Here is an 18775-nt window from a genome sequence, read left to right as displayed (position 1 = left end):
AACAAGTGAGAGGAAAACCAACAAATGATCAAGACATCACTGGCCACTGTTTGCTTTTTTTGAATTTTTTTTTTTTTTATTATTCCAAATAAGTTACAAACAAATCCCTAGTATAGAAGTGTACTTAGTACCAAAACAATATAGGATTCGCTGCGGTCACATAGGTGTGTGGCTATATCATATGTAAGTATATTACACGTGCATATGTTACACATACATATATACACACACCTACATGTATGACAGCACATATATACATACAGTACAACTCACAGTCACATCATGCAGTCACACACGTAGACACCGAGGTCTAAACTTAATGCTACGAGTTATTTTCATGTTTCTCCCACCAACAGAAACGATGTGGACACTCAAGTTTGGAAGGAAACTGGAAACTATCTTTCACGCGATACCACAGATGTCCGGATCCTTTCCTTGCAGCATATTGCAAAGTAGTGCTTTTTTTGTTTTTGTTTGTTTTAGATAGGCGTGAACACCTTTGAGACAAAAAGTGAAGTCTGAGTGTTGAAAATCAAAGCAGCTCTTAGGGACAAGACTATATACAGCAGAGACGTTGTTATTTCAAGTCCATGATTAGTGACAAAGAAGCAAAACCTAACCCTAGAAAAAAGACATCAGAAGACACCATAATATATGGAAAAGGTGCACCAGTAAGACCTTTGGCCCGGACTTGAATTAGGCTCTTGCACAGTAACATGAATACAAGCCATGGCCCTTTCACACTGTTCATGAAGACCCAATCTTGAGCGCACATATCAAAATGACAATAGAGCACAGCTCGACCTGCAGAATAAGTAGTTAATGCGATATAAAAGGTTGGAGTTTACATACCGGTGTTTATAGAGTGTGATGCTGACATTGTGTCAGACCGAGTGACTGCAGAGCTCAAAATAAAAACAGAGGCATCTGTTTAAGACTGAACTGGCAACACAGTGCAGCATCACACTCAGGAAGAGTGGGCTGACTGAAGCATATCGGCCACTAAAAACCGACGTGGCATGAGTGGGATATCAAACCATTTATGCAACGTCTGTGAAACTGCACGGTCCAGTATCAAAAAAACAGCATCACGTGCAGATGGAGAGATGAGCTGTCCACAAATCCTTTGCCACTTTCACTGTTTTCTTTACTTTTTTTCAATTCTGAAGATTATTGAGTCCAAAAGCACCATGTATTTGAGAAAGTTTGCAAACTGTATCAGTGTGAAAAGGTCACTGCTTGTTCTTAGAAGAGAGAAATCAGAAGAATTTGGCCTGAGACCCGAGCTAATGTGACTCAGTCAGATCCTGAAAATGGTATGTACAAAATAGCCCGAAGGTCCACGTGGTCAAAATACTGCTACCTTCAGTTCACTTCCACTTCAGGCACTGCTTGCTTTTTGAATTTAAGCATTATGATTGCCACCTAATGGCTTGAGTTTTTTTCCCGTCCTGTGTGGAAAGTAAAAGTGAACTAAATTTGGAAGATGCTGAGGAAGAAGAGTGTCTGAAGGCTGGATTTCCTTCCTGTATCCTGCTTTTACACAGAGGACAAACTGATGAGGTTATTTTCAAAGCCTGGGCTTTTCTTTTGGAGGAATGTCAATATTACTCAATGAATAACATTAGTCTGTTTTTGGAAGGAAGGAGCCCTCTTTATCTTTAAGAGCAATACAGAGTCTCAACATTTCGACTAAAGGCTGCAATTTGTTTTCAGGAACACTTAGTAAGAATTTAATTTTGTTATAAACACAGAAATTTGGCCTAAATGTATACAATCAAACTCTGTATTGCACTTTAGTGGTATCCTCTCCCCTTAAAACAGCAAATAAGATATTTTTCCACAGTGTTTACGTACAGAGAACAGTATTATTTAACAGTGCTGAAGCCATACTGATTATCAATAAAGTTAAAGTTAAACACATCGCACTGTCACTCCAGCTCTTGCAGTGAGTCTAACTTGAGTCCAGGTGGTGTGTTTTAACCGATTTACAGTTATCCCTCAGTCCTGCAGTGTAGTCTGGCTAGTCCCCTGTGAGTAAGTCAAAGTACATCAAATATATCTGAGTTCTGTCTTTGCTTAGAGTCTCAGCTGAAACCTGTATATTCCTGTAAAAAAAACACGAATTGCATAATGGATTCAGGCACCGTTGAAGTCCCCAAAAAGTCCTTTGCACATGCTGAAGATTGTATATACCAAAATCTGTAAAAATATATTGAAAAAAACAAACGCCATTGATTCCTGGTCTGGTTGTATGGGTAAAGTACAGTAATCGTGACGTGAGCGGTATTGCGTGTTTGGTCCTTCGGAGACGAGCTATGGCAACAGACAACAGAAAGACTCAAGTTAAAGATTTTACACGTACACACACTTTCACAGTCTCTCTGCTTTTTTGTATAAATGTCATGCATCATTTTTAGTGGTTTGAAAACTTAAGATTTCTATTTAGGTTCCAGACATGAGATTTTTACCTGAAAGCAGAGATCAATAGTGTGATCTAGAGAGGAGAGAGAAGGCTGTCTGTGAGAAGGAAGCTCTTTTGCGACATAGTAAAGTATTTGGGTTAGGTTAGATAACCAAGGAGTTAAAACCCATCATTAAACATAATTAAATTAAGAGGTTTTCTTTTTATAAACTACTACAAACCAAATCTGATTGTTGTACTTTGCAGTCAGACAGGACCTACAGGTACAAGCTCTAACACAAAAGAAACAACAGTTAGGTTTGCTGCCCTGTGGGGGCTTTCCTTCGTTCAATGTAAATGTGAAGCTTGTCAACAGGCGTTTTACGTCAATTTGTTTTACTTATATCAAAATAAAGTCTTTGTCTGCCTCCTCCCCAGAGTCTGAGGACTTCTTGCCTGCTGCTTTGTCCTTGTCTGAGTTTGCACTTTGGTCCTTGGTCTTGGAGGAGGTGTGATCTTCAGAGTTGGTGCTGAGAGGGCTGGATCGCTGAACAGAGTCCAACATAGATCTCACTGGTGGAGATAAAAGGAGAAGAAATAATGAAGCAAGAAAGAGAAGAAAACTTAAAACAATAATAAGAATAACAGTTTTAGCTGTTTATTGTTTAGTGACTAACCCACAAGGACTGATGGCTGCTTATTTTCACCTCTGTTCTCTTTCTATATTATGGTTATTTTTCAACAGTAGGATAATGGAAAAAATAACCATGTTTGCTGCTGTAATAATGATATTATTAAGTTATAAGACTATGAAAGGAAAGCGAAAATAAAATTAAATCAAGAGAACTTGTAACATTTTATCTATCTATGTTTGGACCTTTTAGCTCAGAGCCTCGAGCAGAAGCATAGTTAGCTTCTTTAACCATATTTCTAAACTGGCAACAGACCATTGTGACTGTGCAATTTGAAGAGTAAGATTCAGTAGCATGGCATATGATTGGTTGAGTTGACATGAATGAATTTAAGCTCTGCGGTCCCACGGGAATGAAAGAAGTGGCGTTCCATATGTTCCATTAAGAAATGGAGAGAAAATTGCAATATTTTAAATATTCTCAATAGCAGCCCTACACTCAGTTAATAATACATAAACTCACTTTAGGGATTAAGATTAATGCTGTCCACAGTTTGAATATTGGCTTTGATCCCGTCTTTGTAGTTTCAGCATATTTCAGGAGCTGTACTTTTTATCTACTTTCAAAAAGACTCTCACTCCAAACTCACACCACTTTTTCTGAGTGGTAGCCTGCATGAAGTTGATTTTTCTTGCTTATTGTGATCATTATGTTGAGTCAAAATGGCAACTTTTTGCTTTTGAAATCTTGCAAAATTACTTTTTTTTTTTTTTAAAGTTTACTAGTGGTTTTACTTTGCACTACATTGACCAGCAGATCACGCTGACAACTGTAGTGCCTGGAGCGAGGCCTGGGATCCCAGATGAGATCCGGAGGAAAGTGCAGAGTTTCAGAGGCGGAGCTGTTGAGTGAGCATCATGGGGAACGTGAGGTGTTTGGACAGTAATATGGGCAAGTTCAGTGATGTGACTGAGACCAGGGGGAAGACGGTCTGTAGTCTTCACCACTTACTGGACCACAGTGGCTTCAGGCTTCTGGTGAACTGGGACTTTAATCTGAACAGAAGTTAACATTGCTGTGTAAAGGTAGTTTGAATAAACACACTGTGTGGATTCCTCCATCAGGAACAGATAACAACCAGATAACAACAGGGACTACATTTCAGCTCCTTCTTGTGTCATATTTAGATTCAAATTAATGACTTCTTTATGTGGCTACTAAACTGAGCTCCTCCTTTAGGTAACTCTGGAACCTTTCAGAGTTATTTCTTTCTGTGATGTTACATTTCATTTACTTTTTTCATATAAAGTTGAATTTTCAATCATCATAAGGAATATAAAGGCAGTGCTTTAAGTTCTAGATGTTGGGATCTAACCAGTATTCATGTTTGAAATGAAAACTTTTGTCAAAGGTCACTTGAAGATTGGCCACTGGACCAGGGTTTCAAATACAAACTCTCACATTAATAATAATGTATACATGTTACATAATAGATAGTAGATCAAAGGCAGTGTGAGCCTTCTGACAGCTGTGACCCGAATCTGTCAGTGTCACATCTGTCATTTCGTAGAAAATACAGCAGCGGCCTCCACGGCACGATAACAAATACGAGACCGCAGGGGAAGCAAACACTGTATCAGATCCTGGCAGCGAGATCAAACATCCACCAGTCTGTCCAACTTCACCAGGAGACAAAAAAGTAACAGCTGATGTATTTATACGGGGATGACTGACAGTTCACTGCATTTTCAGTGAGGCTCAAAATCTATTTTCTTTAATGTGTTAACAAGAACAAAATAGGAGAAACGTACCTTCCTGAGTGGTTTTGTTGGTGGAGACTCCGTCCTTGCCTTTTTCCGATAGCACCCTCTTCAGTGTTGGAGGAAGAACTGTGGCTTTATGAGACACACTGCCACTGCTGGTGGAATCTGAGCTCTCATCTATGTGAAGAAAAAACGAAGCAAGAGAAAACAATCTTTAAGCATTAAGTATGGATACATACCTAACAAAATAAAACATCGCACAGAGTTTGACAGTACCTGTGCTCCTGCTGCTATTCGTGGTCCTCGGCTTCTGCGGGATTGTAGGTCGAGCAGCCAGAGCAGGCTTTGCTCCCTGTGGCACCGGTGGTTTGGGACTTACTGGTCCTCCTGGGGAACTCGAGGAAGACGTAGCTCTGAGACGAGGAGCTGGCTCGGGCTTAGTCTCACCGCGTGGTGAGGTCTTCTCTGGAGAAGCAGGGTCGGGCTTACTAACAGAACCACCGGGAGACCTGCTTTCTGGAGTGGTGGGTTGAGGCTTGGCTGTTTTACACGTGTAACAATGAAAAAGAAAAATCTGTTTTTTTATTGTTTTATTGTACTGGAAACATCAAAAAGATTCTTAAACTATCTCCTCTAAAATTTCAGGTATATGAAGAAGAAAAAAGCTCACCTGTTGTATTGCTGTCAGGTCTGTCAGGGCTGGAAGACTAGAGCAGACGAAAAAAACAAATAAACACTGGATCACTACACAAAACAGCTGAATAGTTTTAGATCATGCTCAAGTGCACAGATGCAATTGCCGTTTTTCAGTTTCAACCATACACACACCAGGAAGCCAACCAGAAGCAGCGTACAGCAGGAGAAGCTTTAGTGCTACTGATACAAGGTACAAGACCCAGAAACCTCCGAATGTTGCAAATACCACAAACTTTTAGTTTAATCCCTGGTGTTGCCACACTAATTCTTCCCCCTTTGAATCAAAATCCATTTTTTTCCATTTTCTCTTTTTTCCTTTTCTATTTTTAATACACACCAGGGGAAATAAATATGTCACAGTGGATAAAGCAGACGGACGTGTGGGACGAGCAGTTGTATGGCTGGGAAATCTATGTAGGTAGAATATTCACAGCACTTATGTCATGCTGTGAGTCATGACAGAAAAAAATAAAATCGGCCTTCTTTTTCGTCTTAATTTTGTCATTTTGCTTGATTTCATGTTTCCATGAATTCAACTTTGCACTTGTTTCCATTCCTGCTACTCTCACCTTGCCCTCTGGCAGAGAGGCTTGTTTGTGTTTTTATGTCAACATGTTGTCAGGTGCTGTGAGCAGCCTGAGGTCATCGGGGTCCTTGCATGCCTTTGATTTTCAATGCTTCTTATTTTACATATCCTCCCAGTGGGGACGTCACACTTAGTGACTGTTGAATAAAGGAGCTTTGACAAGTGGAAGCTCTTAACCTAGAGTGCTTTGACTCCAAATATGCTCTTTTTAAAAAAGCACCACCAGCAAGGGTGTACTGGGATATCGTTGATTGACTGATCAGGATCCTCTGAACTTATTAAAACTACAGTTTACAGTTTATTTTTCCATTTATCTGCTAAATAAGACTTGTTTTAAATAAACTTAAATAACACAATATTAATTAAAAATTAACTGCAGTATTATTTTCACAAGCTAAGAACAACCCTAATACCAAAACTGACGCCACGTAAGGGCCCCACCCAACTACAGAGCAATAATTAGCCACAAGGACGAATTGCTTTACATTCAAAAACAGAAAACAAGTAAAAAAATTCTCACTGCTCGAATATGAAAGAAGAAAAAAAAAAAAAAGGCTGTGTTTTGACAAGAAATGAGGGTATACCAAGAGGAAGGAGAAAAAATAAAAGCTGTGAAAATGGCCCAGGCGAGACAAATAGGAAATCCACTAAATGAAGTGTGACAGGACAGGAAAGTCCCTTTTAAAAAAAATATTCATCTTCTTTTAGTAGGTCGCTTATTAAGGCAATATCTTTAGCTCAACTTCAGAGACTTGGCTTGAACCCAGGGTGGAGTGAGTCGTGACGAGTGTCAGGGGTGAGGGTGAGAAGGAGGTGAAGGGGGAAGAGGAGGAGGCATCTGAATCGAAGGCTTTTTTAATCCAAATACAGAAAAAATAAAATAAAATGTGTGTGCATGTGTGTATACATTTATAGACAAACAATTAGCATAGACGATGACTTTAATTCCTGGAATGTGTAAATATATTTTAACGCATTTTGATGCCTGTGTGCTTCTCTACTCATTTAAAAGCCCAAACATATGAATCAACTTTAAACCGCTTCATTATATCACCAATCAAAGAAATAAGTAGAGCAGTAGCTATTTGGTTCCACTGGCAGGATGTTTGCAGGATTAGTTCGGCATGTTTATGTGTGTGACTGCTCTGTAATACATTCTTAACTCAAAGACTTTTTACTCACTAAATTAAGCTTGTATATGTCTTTTTGGATTTGCCTCAAGTCTTTGTCTTCATCTTTGAAACAGAGCCATCATACATATTGCTGTGCCCCATTTTCATGTACTTTGTGTAGTTTCTTTATTTTTTGGTTTAATTGGCATCACTTTACCTTGTACGCTCTTCTTTCGTGCTTGGCTTTCATCTCTGCTAGGAGCCCACTGCCCATCATCTGCACACCAGGATACCGCTTGCCTCCCTGAGGACTCCCCCTGCCATCTGAACCCTCCCAGGGTTCGTCCATGGAGTCTGGTGTCCTCAGCTCCTCTGAGCGGTCTGAGCTGCTGCTGTAGTCTGTGGGCTGTGAGCGACTGGAGGCGTCTCTGTGGTGGAGACGGAAATGTTGTCAAAAAAGCTGGGAGTGGTTACAGAGGAATATAAAAATATATATATATAATTCTGCTTTAGTCTTCATCTTCACCTCGACTTCGGCTCAGGTGCCGGGCTCTTAATTGCAACCTTCGGTGAGGAAGGCTCCTCTGGGATGACGGATGGCTGTGCAGAGGGTGATGGACCCGAGGATGTTAAAGTGGCCTGGATTTTCTCAGACTTATCCAGTTTGTCTGATTTATCCGATTTAGAGGATCGTTTGATGAGATTTAGAAATCCTCCTTTCTTTTTCTTCTCGCCATCTTGAGATTCTGAACTCTTCAGGGAACGCCTGAGAAAAGACACGACGGACAAAGGGACACATGAGAGAAAGACTTAATAAGAGAGGAGTATTAGAAATGACAAGATGAAGCCCATTTCAACTTATGTATTCAGTGGATAAAAACATAAAGAGACAAGAGTACAGTCCTTACTTGGAATCCATCTTGGTGACTTTTTTAGAGAAGAACTCATCTACACCCTCATCCACCCTTCCCATGAGGCCGTTCTGTTCCCCATCTTGAGATGGAGTGCTGCTGATTTGCTGAAAGAAAAAAGATTTTCTGGACCATCTGACAGAAAGCAGATCAACTGCACTGGACTATATCTAAAGAGGTCTTATATGTTTATTTTGAGACAAATGTAAGCTCACTAATGCCTTGAAGTAAACTTGAGAAACCCATCTTGACCACTCACTGGTACTTTGCTGGAATGTGTCTTTTTGTTCCTCCGAGGTCGGAGTTTGGTGAAGTGCTGGAGCTTTTTTTCTTCCTCAGATGGAAGCTCCACCATCACACCTGTGGGACATGGCTCCAGTTTGGGCAGCACCATAGATGGAGTGGATGGAGTGTGAGATGAAGTTGAAGTATCCTCCACGTGGATCGGGACATCTTCCAGGGCTTTGTCCAGGTCAAACTCCATCTCTGTAGATTTGTAATTTTAAAGGATCAAATACAGAGAAATAAAAAATAAAACCCCATCAAGTCAACTTCTTATCAAAGTTATTACAGTTAAAACTACAAACTGAAAAACTCAAACTAGATATGAAAAAAGATTTTAACTATAATAAAAAAATTAAAACTAGACTTTTATGAAACGTTAACAACATGAAATGATTTTGGGAACTTGGAAAATTGTCTTTAAAAAAAGGAAAAAACAAAGAAAGTTAACATGACTTAGCTGATGAGGGTTTATTGGACATATTTGAAACTATTTTTCTAAATATTTTCCTAAATCTTGCCTCTGGCATGTGTCCTCTATAACTACACTAAACACTAAAACTAACACAAATTTAAGTAAAACTAAAGATTTCCAACCAATAAAAACTAAACAAGAAATAAAAATCACAAAAGGTCAAAAAAAAATTAATCCAACTACAAAACTAGAAGTATTCTGCTTTGTATAGCCTAAAGCAGCAAGACGGCATGATAATCTCAATTTAAGAGAACGTGGTGTTATAACATGTAAACTCAGAAATATGAAGTACCAACCAAAGGCACGAGACACTGGTCGCAGCATCCTGCTGTGGATGCTCTTCCTTTTGGATTTCGGAGTCATCTGCAGGAGGAAAAGTTACACTTGTAGCAACTGTGAACTAAAATGAAAACTTTATTTTCTATAAGTGACGAGTGGATGAGTGCTGAAGATTTTAAAACCACGTAAGCAACAACTGTGTGCAAGTACAAAAAGAGTGAACAAAAGAACAAACAGCACATCTGTCATAACGCGACACAACCGAGCCGTTAACATAATGTTTTCCACATCTTATATTTCTAATTCCTTAACATTGAAACTCAATAACAGATATTATAGCTTCCTGTGTTTAACCGTCAAGCTTATGAAGAGATAAAAATTAATATTGGGCAGAACTGAGTTCAGCTTATTGCTGCAGCCCTCCACAACAAGAGTCTTATGTGGCCCTTTGATAAATTTGTTGTCCACCCCTTCTCCGAAGTCTTGACTGCTGCTTTTATTTACTCGTATCTCAGTGCCACAAGATGATATCGGATCTCCAGTAGCCAAATGTATATTTAACTTAGAACATACTTTACAGAAAATAACAATATTGTAGCCCAGTTTTCTTCAGACTTGGAGCTCATACTCTTAGTTTACAAACCAAAGTATCGACTGGTTAATCTGACAAATCTCTAGAATTTTAAAGGGGTTTGAAATGTTATCTTTATTATTTATCCTTAAACACAGTGGCAGGTTGAGGGAAGCTCTACTGCTTCTTTTTAAGGAAACACTCTTCATACACCAAATTGTAAAAGAACCCAGTGAGGACTGTATAGCAGGCATGCACAGGGGAGAGTGAGGGACAAGGAAAAGAACAGTGAGAGCAAAGAAAAGTGGACAGGAACGAGAATCGAGCGAGGCAGTCCACTATTACTTACACTGGTGCAGCACAGAATCTCCATGGAGCAAAGGAGGAAAAGAGAAGAAGGAAAAGAGGAAAAGATTGAAGAGAAAGGGAGACAACACGGAGTAAGGCCTAACGAAGAACAAGCGAGGAAAATGAAAGGAAGCAGAGGAGGAAGGAGAGGGAGGCAGGGGAAAGATTTAAGAAGAAGAAGAAAAAAACGTGGAGATAACTATGGAACCAGAGGAAGACGGAGGACAGGAGGACTTGCTGCTTTTCCCCACAGCAGACTGCACCAACACTTTTCTGCCAGATGATTACAGTTATCATCTTTGTTTTGCCAACAGAAAAAAAACGGACACTGCTAAATATTTCACCTCTTAACTCGAGGCCTATAAAAGACTGTTTTCACTTGCTTCTGTTCCAGTTTGGCTGGGAGAAATAATATATATTGCACTGCTGGTAGTGAGCTCCAGCCTAGTTTTGTAGCCTTTCTACACCATTTACTCACCTGCATTAAAAATGAGCCAATAACAGCCAAGAGTGCTGTTAGCATTTTGGCAAAAGTTTTTCAGTCTGTGCCAGAATTAATGATGGTCAATATAAAGATGACGAGAACAAATGTTTTAGGTAGAGGTTAAATTTAAGGCAGGTGTATTTGTGAGCTACAGCTAACTGTGAGCAAGAACCACTGCCTCCCTTTGCTTAGGTAGGTCAGCCGTTAATTCTAATTAAACACTCACACCCCTCACCTGTTGCCCACCATAACCTACCATACATGTTTCCAAATCCTCAAGCCTCTCAGCCTCCAGTATCTCGGCCGATGCCCTTTTTGGAATCTTTTCCTCCGGCACATCCAGGTCCACCGACTCCTGCTGCACCAAGGGGCGACCTCGGCGTACCAGATGATCCGCCTGAGACGACCGGTGACAAGAAAAACAATGAGATAGCGTGCAAGAGAGACAAAAGATGTAAAGAGAAGAAGGAAAGTTGTTGAAAGGCAAGCAAACAGAAGGGGTGAAGAGTCAGGATGAGACAAGATCAATAGGGGAGAAAATACTAAATAATTTTAAATCAACATTTACTTTTCCCCCTCTAGCCATTGTTAATTAATGAACACAAAACAGTCTATTCTAATCTTACCAGCACGTGCTGTGACGTGGAAAGAGCCTCCAAAATCTCATCGACGATGCGATCGGACAGAAAGGACGCTAGACTCAGCTTCACCTCACTGCCACAGAGAGAGAAGGTGAGGGGAGCTGTAAGGTCACAACAGACTTAAATGCTTAAACTATGAAGCCTCCAAACACACCTGATCTTGTTGATGATATCTACCCCAGACTGCTCTAGGAGGGTTTTGCTAACAAAGCTTTTAGGTACAACCATCCTAGCTGAGCTGGCCTTCATCAGCTCTACTCGAAGATTACTCTTCTTCATCACATGAGGACACAGAGACTCTGCTGCATCCATCATGGTCTCCAATAGCGTCTAAAGAGACAGCAGGGAGGAAAATGTAATGATGGATCTGATTAAATCCCCAGATGACAGGCTGTTATACTGATCTCATGAGCCTACATTTAAAATGCAATTTCACAGACTTTACTAATATATGAACGTTGGGGGCCAACCTGCAGCTGTTGGTCCATGACAGCAGTCACCTCCCCGGCCATAGACTCCAGTTTCTCCTGAATTGGACCTACTGAAGTACTGTTCACCTCCTCTCTGGAAGCTGATCCGAGGTGGTAGAGGTTGGGAAGCAGCTAAAACACGACAGGAAGGCACAAAAGGAGAGGATAAACATGGGCTTTCAATATGGCTGATTGAATTTTTGCTCTAAATTTTGAAAAAGAAACATCTCGATATCACTGGAACAATATAAACTATCCACACTGTATTACTAAATTCATTATAAAAGTCTAAATTCAAATGGAACATATAGAATATAATAAAACACTGACAGTAAGATAGAGTTTACGTATGTGTGTCAATATATTAGTACAGGGCAGCCATGTTTCCTAATGCATGTGCACCGATCGGGCATAACCGCTGATGACGTGAAGTGGATAACACTCATTATCACTTTGTCATGGCACCTGTTGGTGGGTGGGCTATATTAGTGTGAAGGTGGACGTTTTGTCCCTTTAAAGTTGATGTATTACGAACAGGAAAAAATGGGCAAGCTTAAAGATTTGAGCAAGTTGGATGAGGGCCAAACTGTGATGGCTAGACGACTGCGTCAGAGCTCCTGTGGGCTATTCTCAGGCTGCAGTGGTCACTTATTATCAAAAGTGGTCCAAGGAGAAACAGCAGTGGGCATCCAAGGCTCACTCATGCACAAACGTGCTCTTCACAGAAAAGGACGGATCGCGTGGTTTAACTAACAGACTGTATCTCACATTGGGGACCCATTGAATGTAAAAGGGGGACCAGCACAATACTTAGCAGGTGCTCATAATGTTATGCCTGGTATGTGTCTATAGCTGACAAATACACCTTAAAATCTTTTATGATGCAGGATACTTGGTGAATTTGAAAATGTGGGTTTGTTTTGAATACTTCTTTTGTACATTATTTAAGACAAACATACCCTACATAATTTTTGGTTTTCCAGTAAGGAAAAAACTAACAAAAAAGTAGAATTAATACAATGATTTAGAACAAATGTAGGAAGAACATTTAAATCGATTGCATAAAATAATATATACGGTATGATTCTGACAGGCTGTGGTCTGGACCTCTGCACACTGAAAGTAAGCATGGGCATTGCACATTTACTGGTACAAACCATGACTTGTATATCCATCGATAATCCAGTGTTTACAGTACAAATAATGCTTCTCCTCTTGATGCTTTTGTGCTTTTTGAAACAGAAACACTTTTGGAAGCATCTTTGGCAGCCCACCTTTTGTCCCGCTTTTCATTTTTTTAACTGAATGGTCACAGCATGTAAAGATTAACTGAATGTTTTATTAATATTTTATCTCAAGCTTTTTGGTTTTAATGTCGAAAGCACTTTTATTAGAATATCTGCTTCGAGTTTTTATCAAATCTGTTCTTAGAGACTTCAGTGTACAGTTACAGTGTGCAGCAAAAGTGCAGGTGTGACTGCGCACAAGTTTAGGATATTGAAGAAGGCCCAGTCTATCCTGGCTGATCTTAGCCTTCTCTTATCAAAGGACGTCCAGTTGCTTCCGTCTGGTTTCAGAAACTGTATGTGAAGGACAAATAGACTCAAGACCTCCTTTGTCCCAGCTGCCGTTGAGCTTTTGAATATCTTCTTAATTGTAATTTTACATAATGTAGCGATTTTGTGTATCTACTGACTATTTACTGCTTGATGTTAGTGTGTTTTCTGCTGACTGTACAACAAATTGCCCCTTTGGTGATAATAAAGAATCCTTGACCCCTTCAGCTGTCTCCTCACCGTTTTTGAATTTCTGGCATCTTTGATGAGGCTCTCCGCTGACCTGACATCCTCCAAGATGGCGTCCGTCTCCGAGTTCCTCAGAGAGTTCAGGTGGTCCTGGACTTTAACACAAATCCTGTCAATCATCTGGAAAACAAAAACAACAAGCGATGACTGTTTTTGTGTGTCATACAACATGTAAAATGCTCAAAAGAGGAGTTTCCAGATGCAATTTAGTATAACTTGGGGCAAAGACACTCAGTGCTATATCACTACACCAACATATTTAATATTACATAGTAACTAAAGTTCAGAGCGGAAGAGTTTAAGTTTCTTGGGGTCGCAATAATCGCCTCACTCACCTGCTGTGTGGTTGTGGTTACGATGCCCTGCTGAAGCCGATAAGCCTGTTCCTGAAGATATTTTCTTGTTTCGTGGTTCCTGTATAAATACGTTTCAATCTATGGAGCGAAAACAAAGCTGATGTCATGACAGCAAACTTAAAATAAAAGATTAAAATTAAAATCAGTGTCAGTTTATTCAGTATGTTTTTCTTCACTGATGCCATTGCATTCAGCATGTTTTAAAGACAAAAAGTCTCTAAAAGACAGGAACCAGAGGGAGTTCTTCATGTACCTTTAGTAAGGCATCCTCAGTTTTCTCAGGGCTCGCCTTTAGAGCCTGGGAGGCATCGATGATGGGGAGGGGCATGAAACGAATGGTGAAGTTCCTAATGGATTTTTTTTTTTTTTTAAACAAAATGAAGAAGAAGCAAAGTGATGTATTTAGAGACACATTGTGCATTGTAGCAGTGAAACATTATTGGATTAAACTGGTACTCCTGCGGAGGTCACTGATCTCTAAGTGAGAATCACACACATTATTTACATCCACATTAAGATTGGAGAGATGAAGGGACAGACATGTAAGGCAGAAAAACAAAGACAAAAAAGCATATATACAGTACTACAATTCTACATTGTAGATACAAACTGAAGACAAGAAATATATGAAGCAAGATATATGGAATTATGCAGCAAAGAAAAAATTAATAAATAACTCTAAATATGTCTTATATTTTAGATTCCTCAAAGTAGCCACCCTTTGCTTTGTTGACAGTGCTGCAAACCCTCGGCCTTCTCTAAGTGGTGTCAGGGTTCATGGCCTGGCCTCCACAGTCACCTGATTTAATCCCAATCGAGATGGTTTGGGGTGAGATGGACTGCAGTAAAGGCAAAAGGGTCAACAAGTGCTCAGCATCTCTGGGAACTGCTTCTGGACCATTTCAGATGACGACCTCATGAAGCTCATTGAGAAAATGCCAAGTAGGGCTGTTCCATATATAACGATATATATCGGGTGACGATATAAAAACGTCTATCGTTTCATTTTACGCTATCATTTGTTTCGTGGTGTCCCAAAATAAACTGTTTACGGCAATATTTTTTCATCGTTTTGATGGTCACTGTAGTGGCTATATTCATTTCTTAAAGTTGTCTCTTTCTCTTATATTTAATATAACCACACTACAGACGGACAAGCGCCTGTTTTTATGGGTTGTTGTTAGCAACAACGACGGTAACACCATCGCATGTCCGCTTGTTTATTTTCCACATAAACTTTTCACAATAAAGCTCAAGATCCTGTTGAGACTTTTCAAAATAAACAGAATCACATGAAAAAGTATTATTGATGGATGAGAAGCAAAAAAAAAAAAGCCATCAGGTGCTAAAAAATAAACCTTAGACTCAAACGTTAGAACAGGCTTTTCCCCGCAGCACGCCGTCTAATAAATACTCACAGAGAAAACGGCGGCCGTTACAACCCATGTCTAAAAAAGTATAGTTTCATGCATCGGTTAAAACACTCGACTCCAGATACATGACGCCCAGCTGGAAACACTTCACCTACCCGAGATTCACAGAATTTACAGAAAATGTTAAATTTTTTGTGATTTATATCGTTATCGGACGATAGATGTTTTATATCGGGATATGAGATTTTGGTCATATCGCACAGCCCTAATGCCAAGCGTGTACAAAGCAGTAAACAAAGCAAAGGGTGGATATTTTGAAGAATCTAAAATATAACACGTTTTGAGTTATTTCTCACTTTTTTGTTTACTACATAATTCTATATGTGTTAATTCATTGTTTTCATGCCTTCAGTGAGAATCTACAATGTAAACAGTCATGAAAATAAAGGAAAACCATTAAATGAGAAGGTGTGGCCAAACTTTTGACTGGTAGTGTATAAACCTGTTGCGATATGAAGGTAAAGCAAAGGGATTAGAATAATTTTTTAACCTCAAAGGCTGAATGAATGATTGTTATTCATTCAGATTGTCATGTGTGCTCTCCTTCCTCACGTCTTGACCAGACAGATCTACTCTGAACAATTTCTATAAATCACTGAGACCCGTGGATAGCTTTTATGTGCTGGGGATTGTGGGAGACTTTGAATACTCCAACTGTCTGTTATATTGCAGTATTGAATATCTGGAGAGAAAAAAAACTTTAAAGAATGCATGGTACACAGGAGGAAAATGGCGAATTGAGCAAAGGAAACAAAGACACACGATGCTGCACTGCTGAACCGAACGGAGATCAGAAACAAGAAATTGTTTTTTCAATAATACAACGCAGAGACTCGGAGGGGAAATGAAGATATGTGCTGCTGGGAGAATATGACAAAGAGAGAGGAGATGAAAAAGAGGAAAGAGGTGGATGAACCTACACATCCCAGAAGGAAATTTATTCACACGCACAAACATCCAAATATACAATCTGAAGGCACGGTAAACAAAATCTGATTTGTCTGGCTTTGACTTCTACTTTTTTATGTCTTAATGTATCACGCTTTCTTTCCCTCAGCACACTTTCATGTCATTGTGTCTCTGTAGTATTCCCTGCGTGTGTCACTCTCTCCTCTCTACGCCTTCCTTCCTCTTATCTTTTCCTCCTGTCTAAACAAACCTCAGACTTTCCTTCTGCTCTGCACGAAGAAAAAGCCCCATCTGGGCTGCAAAAGCTAACTACACATCCGTTCCTTCAGCAGTTTTAATGTTATACACAAAAGCATGCACGGCGTAAAAAAATAAAGAAAAAAAGGCATTATAGAAGCACTATACATTTAAAGATTTAATTTTGAATAGACAACACTAAACCACGCACTCACATTTACAAGCATGGACGGCATTACTTACTTTTCCAGAGCGGCTGCTACATCCTGCAGACCCTGAGGGCTGGTGTTGTTCTTATCCCAGATCACAGTCCTGCTCAAAACAAGCACACAGTATGACGCGAACAGAGGAAGCCATTAATTCTCAAAGATGATTTACAAGATTTTATTTGCTATCTTCTGATTACCCATAGGCATTAAAGAACATTTGTAGGGATTTTATACAGAAAAAAGGGGGTAAAAAAAGAAAAGGGATATAAAATAGTGGTTTGAATATTTAACTGCACAGTGGCAAAAGGTAAAATCTGTGTCAAAACAATATACGTAAGTATAAGATATGGACTGTTGAATACAAATAACTGTACAATAATTCGTATATAGGGGATTGTAAATATTGTAGCCTATTTTAGTTACTGCATTATTAATACAGCAGTAATTACACAGGTTTATTAATCCTAGAACACCAATGTCAGGTGATTTTCACCCACGTGATGAATAAATACCACTTTGTGGTTATTTCCAGGGGAATTCATGTAGTCAAATAAATATATTATAGTCATTTGGTCATTTTTCCTCCATGACAAAATGTCATTTATGCAGGGAGATCGTGCCTCCAAGTTTTACATGTGCCAGGAATGGGTGGCCCTAGAAGTGAGGACATTCCCAGTTCCATTGTCCTTTTCAGTTTTTTAAGGAATTTTGTTGTTAATAATTCCCTAATTTTCCACTAAATTTAGAGCCTTTTTATAGGGTACCCCCATGATACCTTTATTTATTTTATGAGATGCTGAATAAGGAGAAATAAGTGAAAAGTACATATGTTTCATCGGGTATATCATGTTACTGATGGTGTTACAAAACTGCACATTAGTTTTCTAGGGTTAATGTGGATCTATGTCCAGCTTCATATCTTTATTATTAGATGCTACTAGACAAGTTGCTTTTAAACTGGAACTCTTAGAAGCCCCTCAGCTTATGAAACAAGCAGTTTTAAAAAGTTACAACCATGTGACGCAGCTTTGACCCCTGCACAGCTACCTGAGTTTGGAGTTGATCTGTAATGCCTTAGCCAGCATTTTGGCCCCCATGTCACCCATTGCATTCCCACTGATGTCAAGCCTTGTGAGCGTGGAGTTGCTGCCCAAAGCATTGAGAACGATGGTGAGATCACTCTTGAGCCTGGAGTCTGCTAGAGACAGAGAGTTGAGGGGCTGGGAAGGGCAAGATTTAAGAGGGACAAAAGGTGTGTGTGGGGACAAGAGAGGGTAAAGGTGATTAGAGTGGGTACATATTATGAATATAAAGGGAGAAATGCATTCAAAATTACTAATACAGGACAGTAAACATGTCAACATGCGTGGCCCTCAAGTAGTATTTGATATGTTTTGGCATTGCTGGAAAGCATTCAAAAGGAACTCCTTTGATTTTGGCGATTTTGACCTGTTTTCCAGTCAAAGCATTCAAGAGCTTAGTCACTGTTACAATAAATAATTCGCATCACTTTATTACAGTTTAATAATGTTTCCATCGGCCCACCCTCTGATCTTTGCCACAAAGAAAATGTGATAATGAAGCTGGACATGACAGAAACTTTATAAAACTCTCAGGTTTTTTCATAAACAAAAAAAACTAAAAAACAAAACAGATTTGAATACTGCAAACTTCATTTAATCCCGACAGTTTCAGCTTATCTCAACTTTCAAAATAATAAATGTAGAGCGCATAACCTGTAAAAATAGTAACTAAGAAGTGTACTTGATACCCTTTCTTTGAATTCAATTTTATTGAGCTTATAAATAAATATCCAGCTGTAGTCACGTCAAGGCCTGCACGCATGCTCATTCCATGAGCTGCAACACACATACAAGAGACCTATTGTTGGATGAGAAAGGTTTCATTATTTCTTTTAATAACTGATCTTGGCAATGAAATTAACATGTCTCATGGTTTCCTGTGTTGGGAACGAGCTCTAAATATAGAGAGCTTTAAACAGAGCAAACTAACAGTTAATGCGCTCACAAAGCGAACGGGGCGGCAGAGCAAAGGCTGTTTGTTCTGACATGAAGGATTTCCTTTTAATGAAACTCAGAAGGCATATTCATGGGATAAATTTAGAGATAATGACTATAAATTGCAGTGTGTGTGGTGATGACCGTGTGAAAG

The 18775-nt window shown here is 39.4% G+C and overlaps 1 protein-coding gene across 1 annotated transcript in view; it reads right to left on the bottom strand.

Moving 5' to 3' along the window:
• Positions 1 to 225: 225 nt before the first annotated feature.
• The window catches only part of LOC102196199 (leucine-rich repeat-containing protein 16A), a 71622-nt gene continuing 53072 nt past the window's right edge, over positions 226 to 18775 (bottom strand). Inside the window, exons 20-38 of the mRNA XM_013913663.1 lie at positions 18149 to 18156; positions 17651 to 17823; positions 16638 to 16706; positions 14069 to 14162; positions 13795 to 13893; positions 13451 to 13579; positions 11655 to 11786; positions 11339 to 11514; positions 11170 to 11257; positions 10800 to 10940; positions 9158 to 9224; positions 8364 to 8590; positions 8102 to 8211; positions 7720 to 7959; positions 7411 to 7621; positions 5470 to 5506; positions 5076 to 5339; positions 4848 to 4976; positions 226 to 2977 (exon numbers count right to left, since the gene is read on the bottom strand). Of these exons, the coding sequence (XP_013769117.1) occupies positions 2805 to 2977; positions 4848 to 4976; positions 5076 to 5339; positions 5470 to 5506; positions 7411 to 7621; positions 7720 to 7959; positions 8102 to 8211; positions 8364 to 8590; positions 9158 to 9224; positions 10800 to 10940; positions 11170 to 11257; positions 11339 to 11514; positions 11655 to 11786; positions 13451 to 13579; positions 13795 to 13893; positions 14069 to 14162; positions 16638 to 16706; positions 17651 to 17823; positions 18149 to 18156 (2567 nt within the window). The 3' untranslated portion in view covers positions 226 to 2804. The remainder of the gene's footprint in view (positions 2978 to 4847; positions 4977 to 5075; positions 5340 to 5469; positions 5507 to 7410; positions 7622 to 7719; positions 7960 to 8101; positions 8212 to 8363; positions 8591 to 9157; positions 9225 to 10799; positions 10941 to 11169; positions 11258 to 11338; positions 11515 to 11654; positions 11787 to 13450; positions 13580 to 13794; positions 13894 to 14068; positions 14163 to 16637; positions 16707 to 17650; positions 17824 to 18148; positions 18157 to 18775) is intronic.

The sequence above is a fragment of the Pundamilia nyererei genome, unplaced genomic scaffold, assembly GCF_000239375.1.
Source record: "Pundamilia nyererei isolate P.nyererei 1_Seehausen unplaced genomic scaffold, PunNye1.0 scaffold00144, whole genome shotgun sequence".
Taxonomy (NCBI): domain Eukaryota; kingdom Metazoa; phylum Chordata; class Actinopteri; order Cichliformes; family Cichlidae; genus Pundamilia; species Pundamilia nyererei.
The sequence above is the reverse complement of the archived record's forward strand: the minus strand, read 5'-3'. Positions and strand labels throughout refer to the sequence as shown.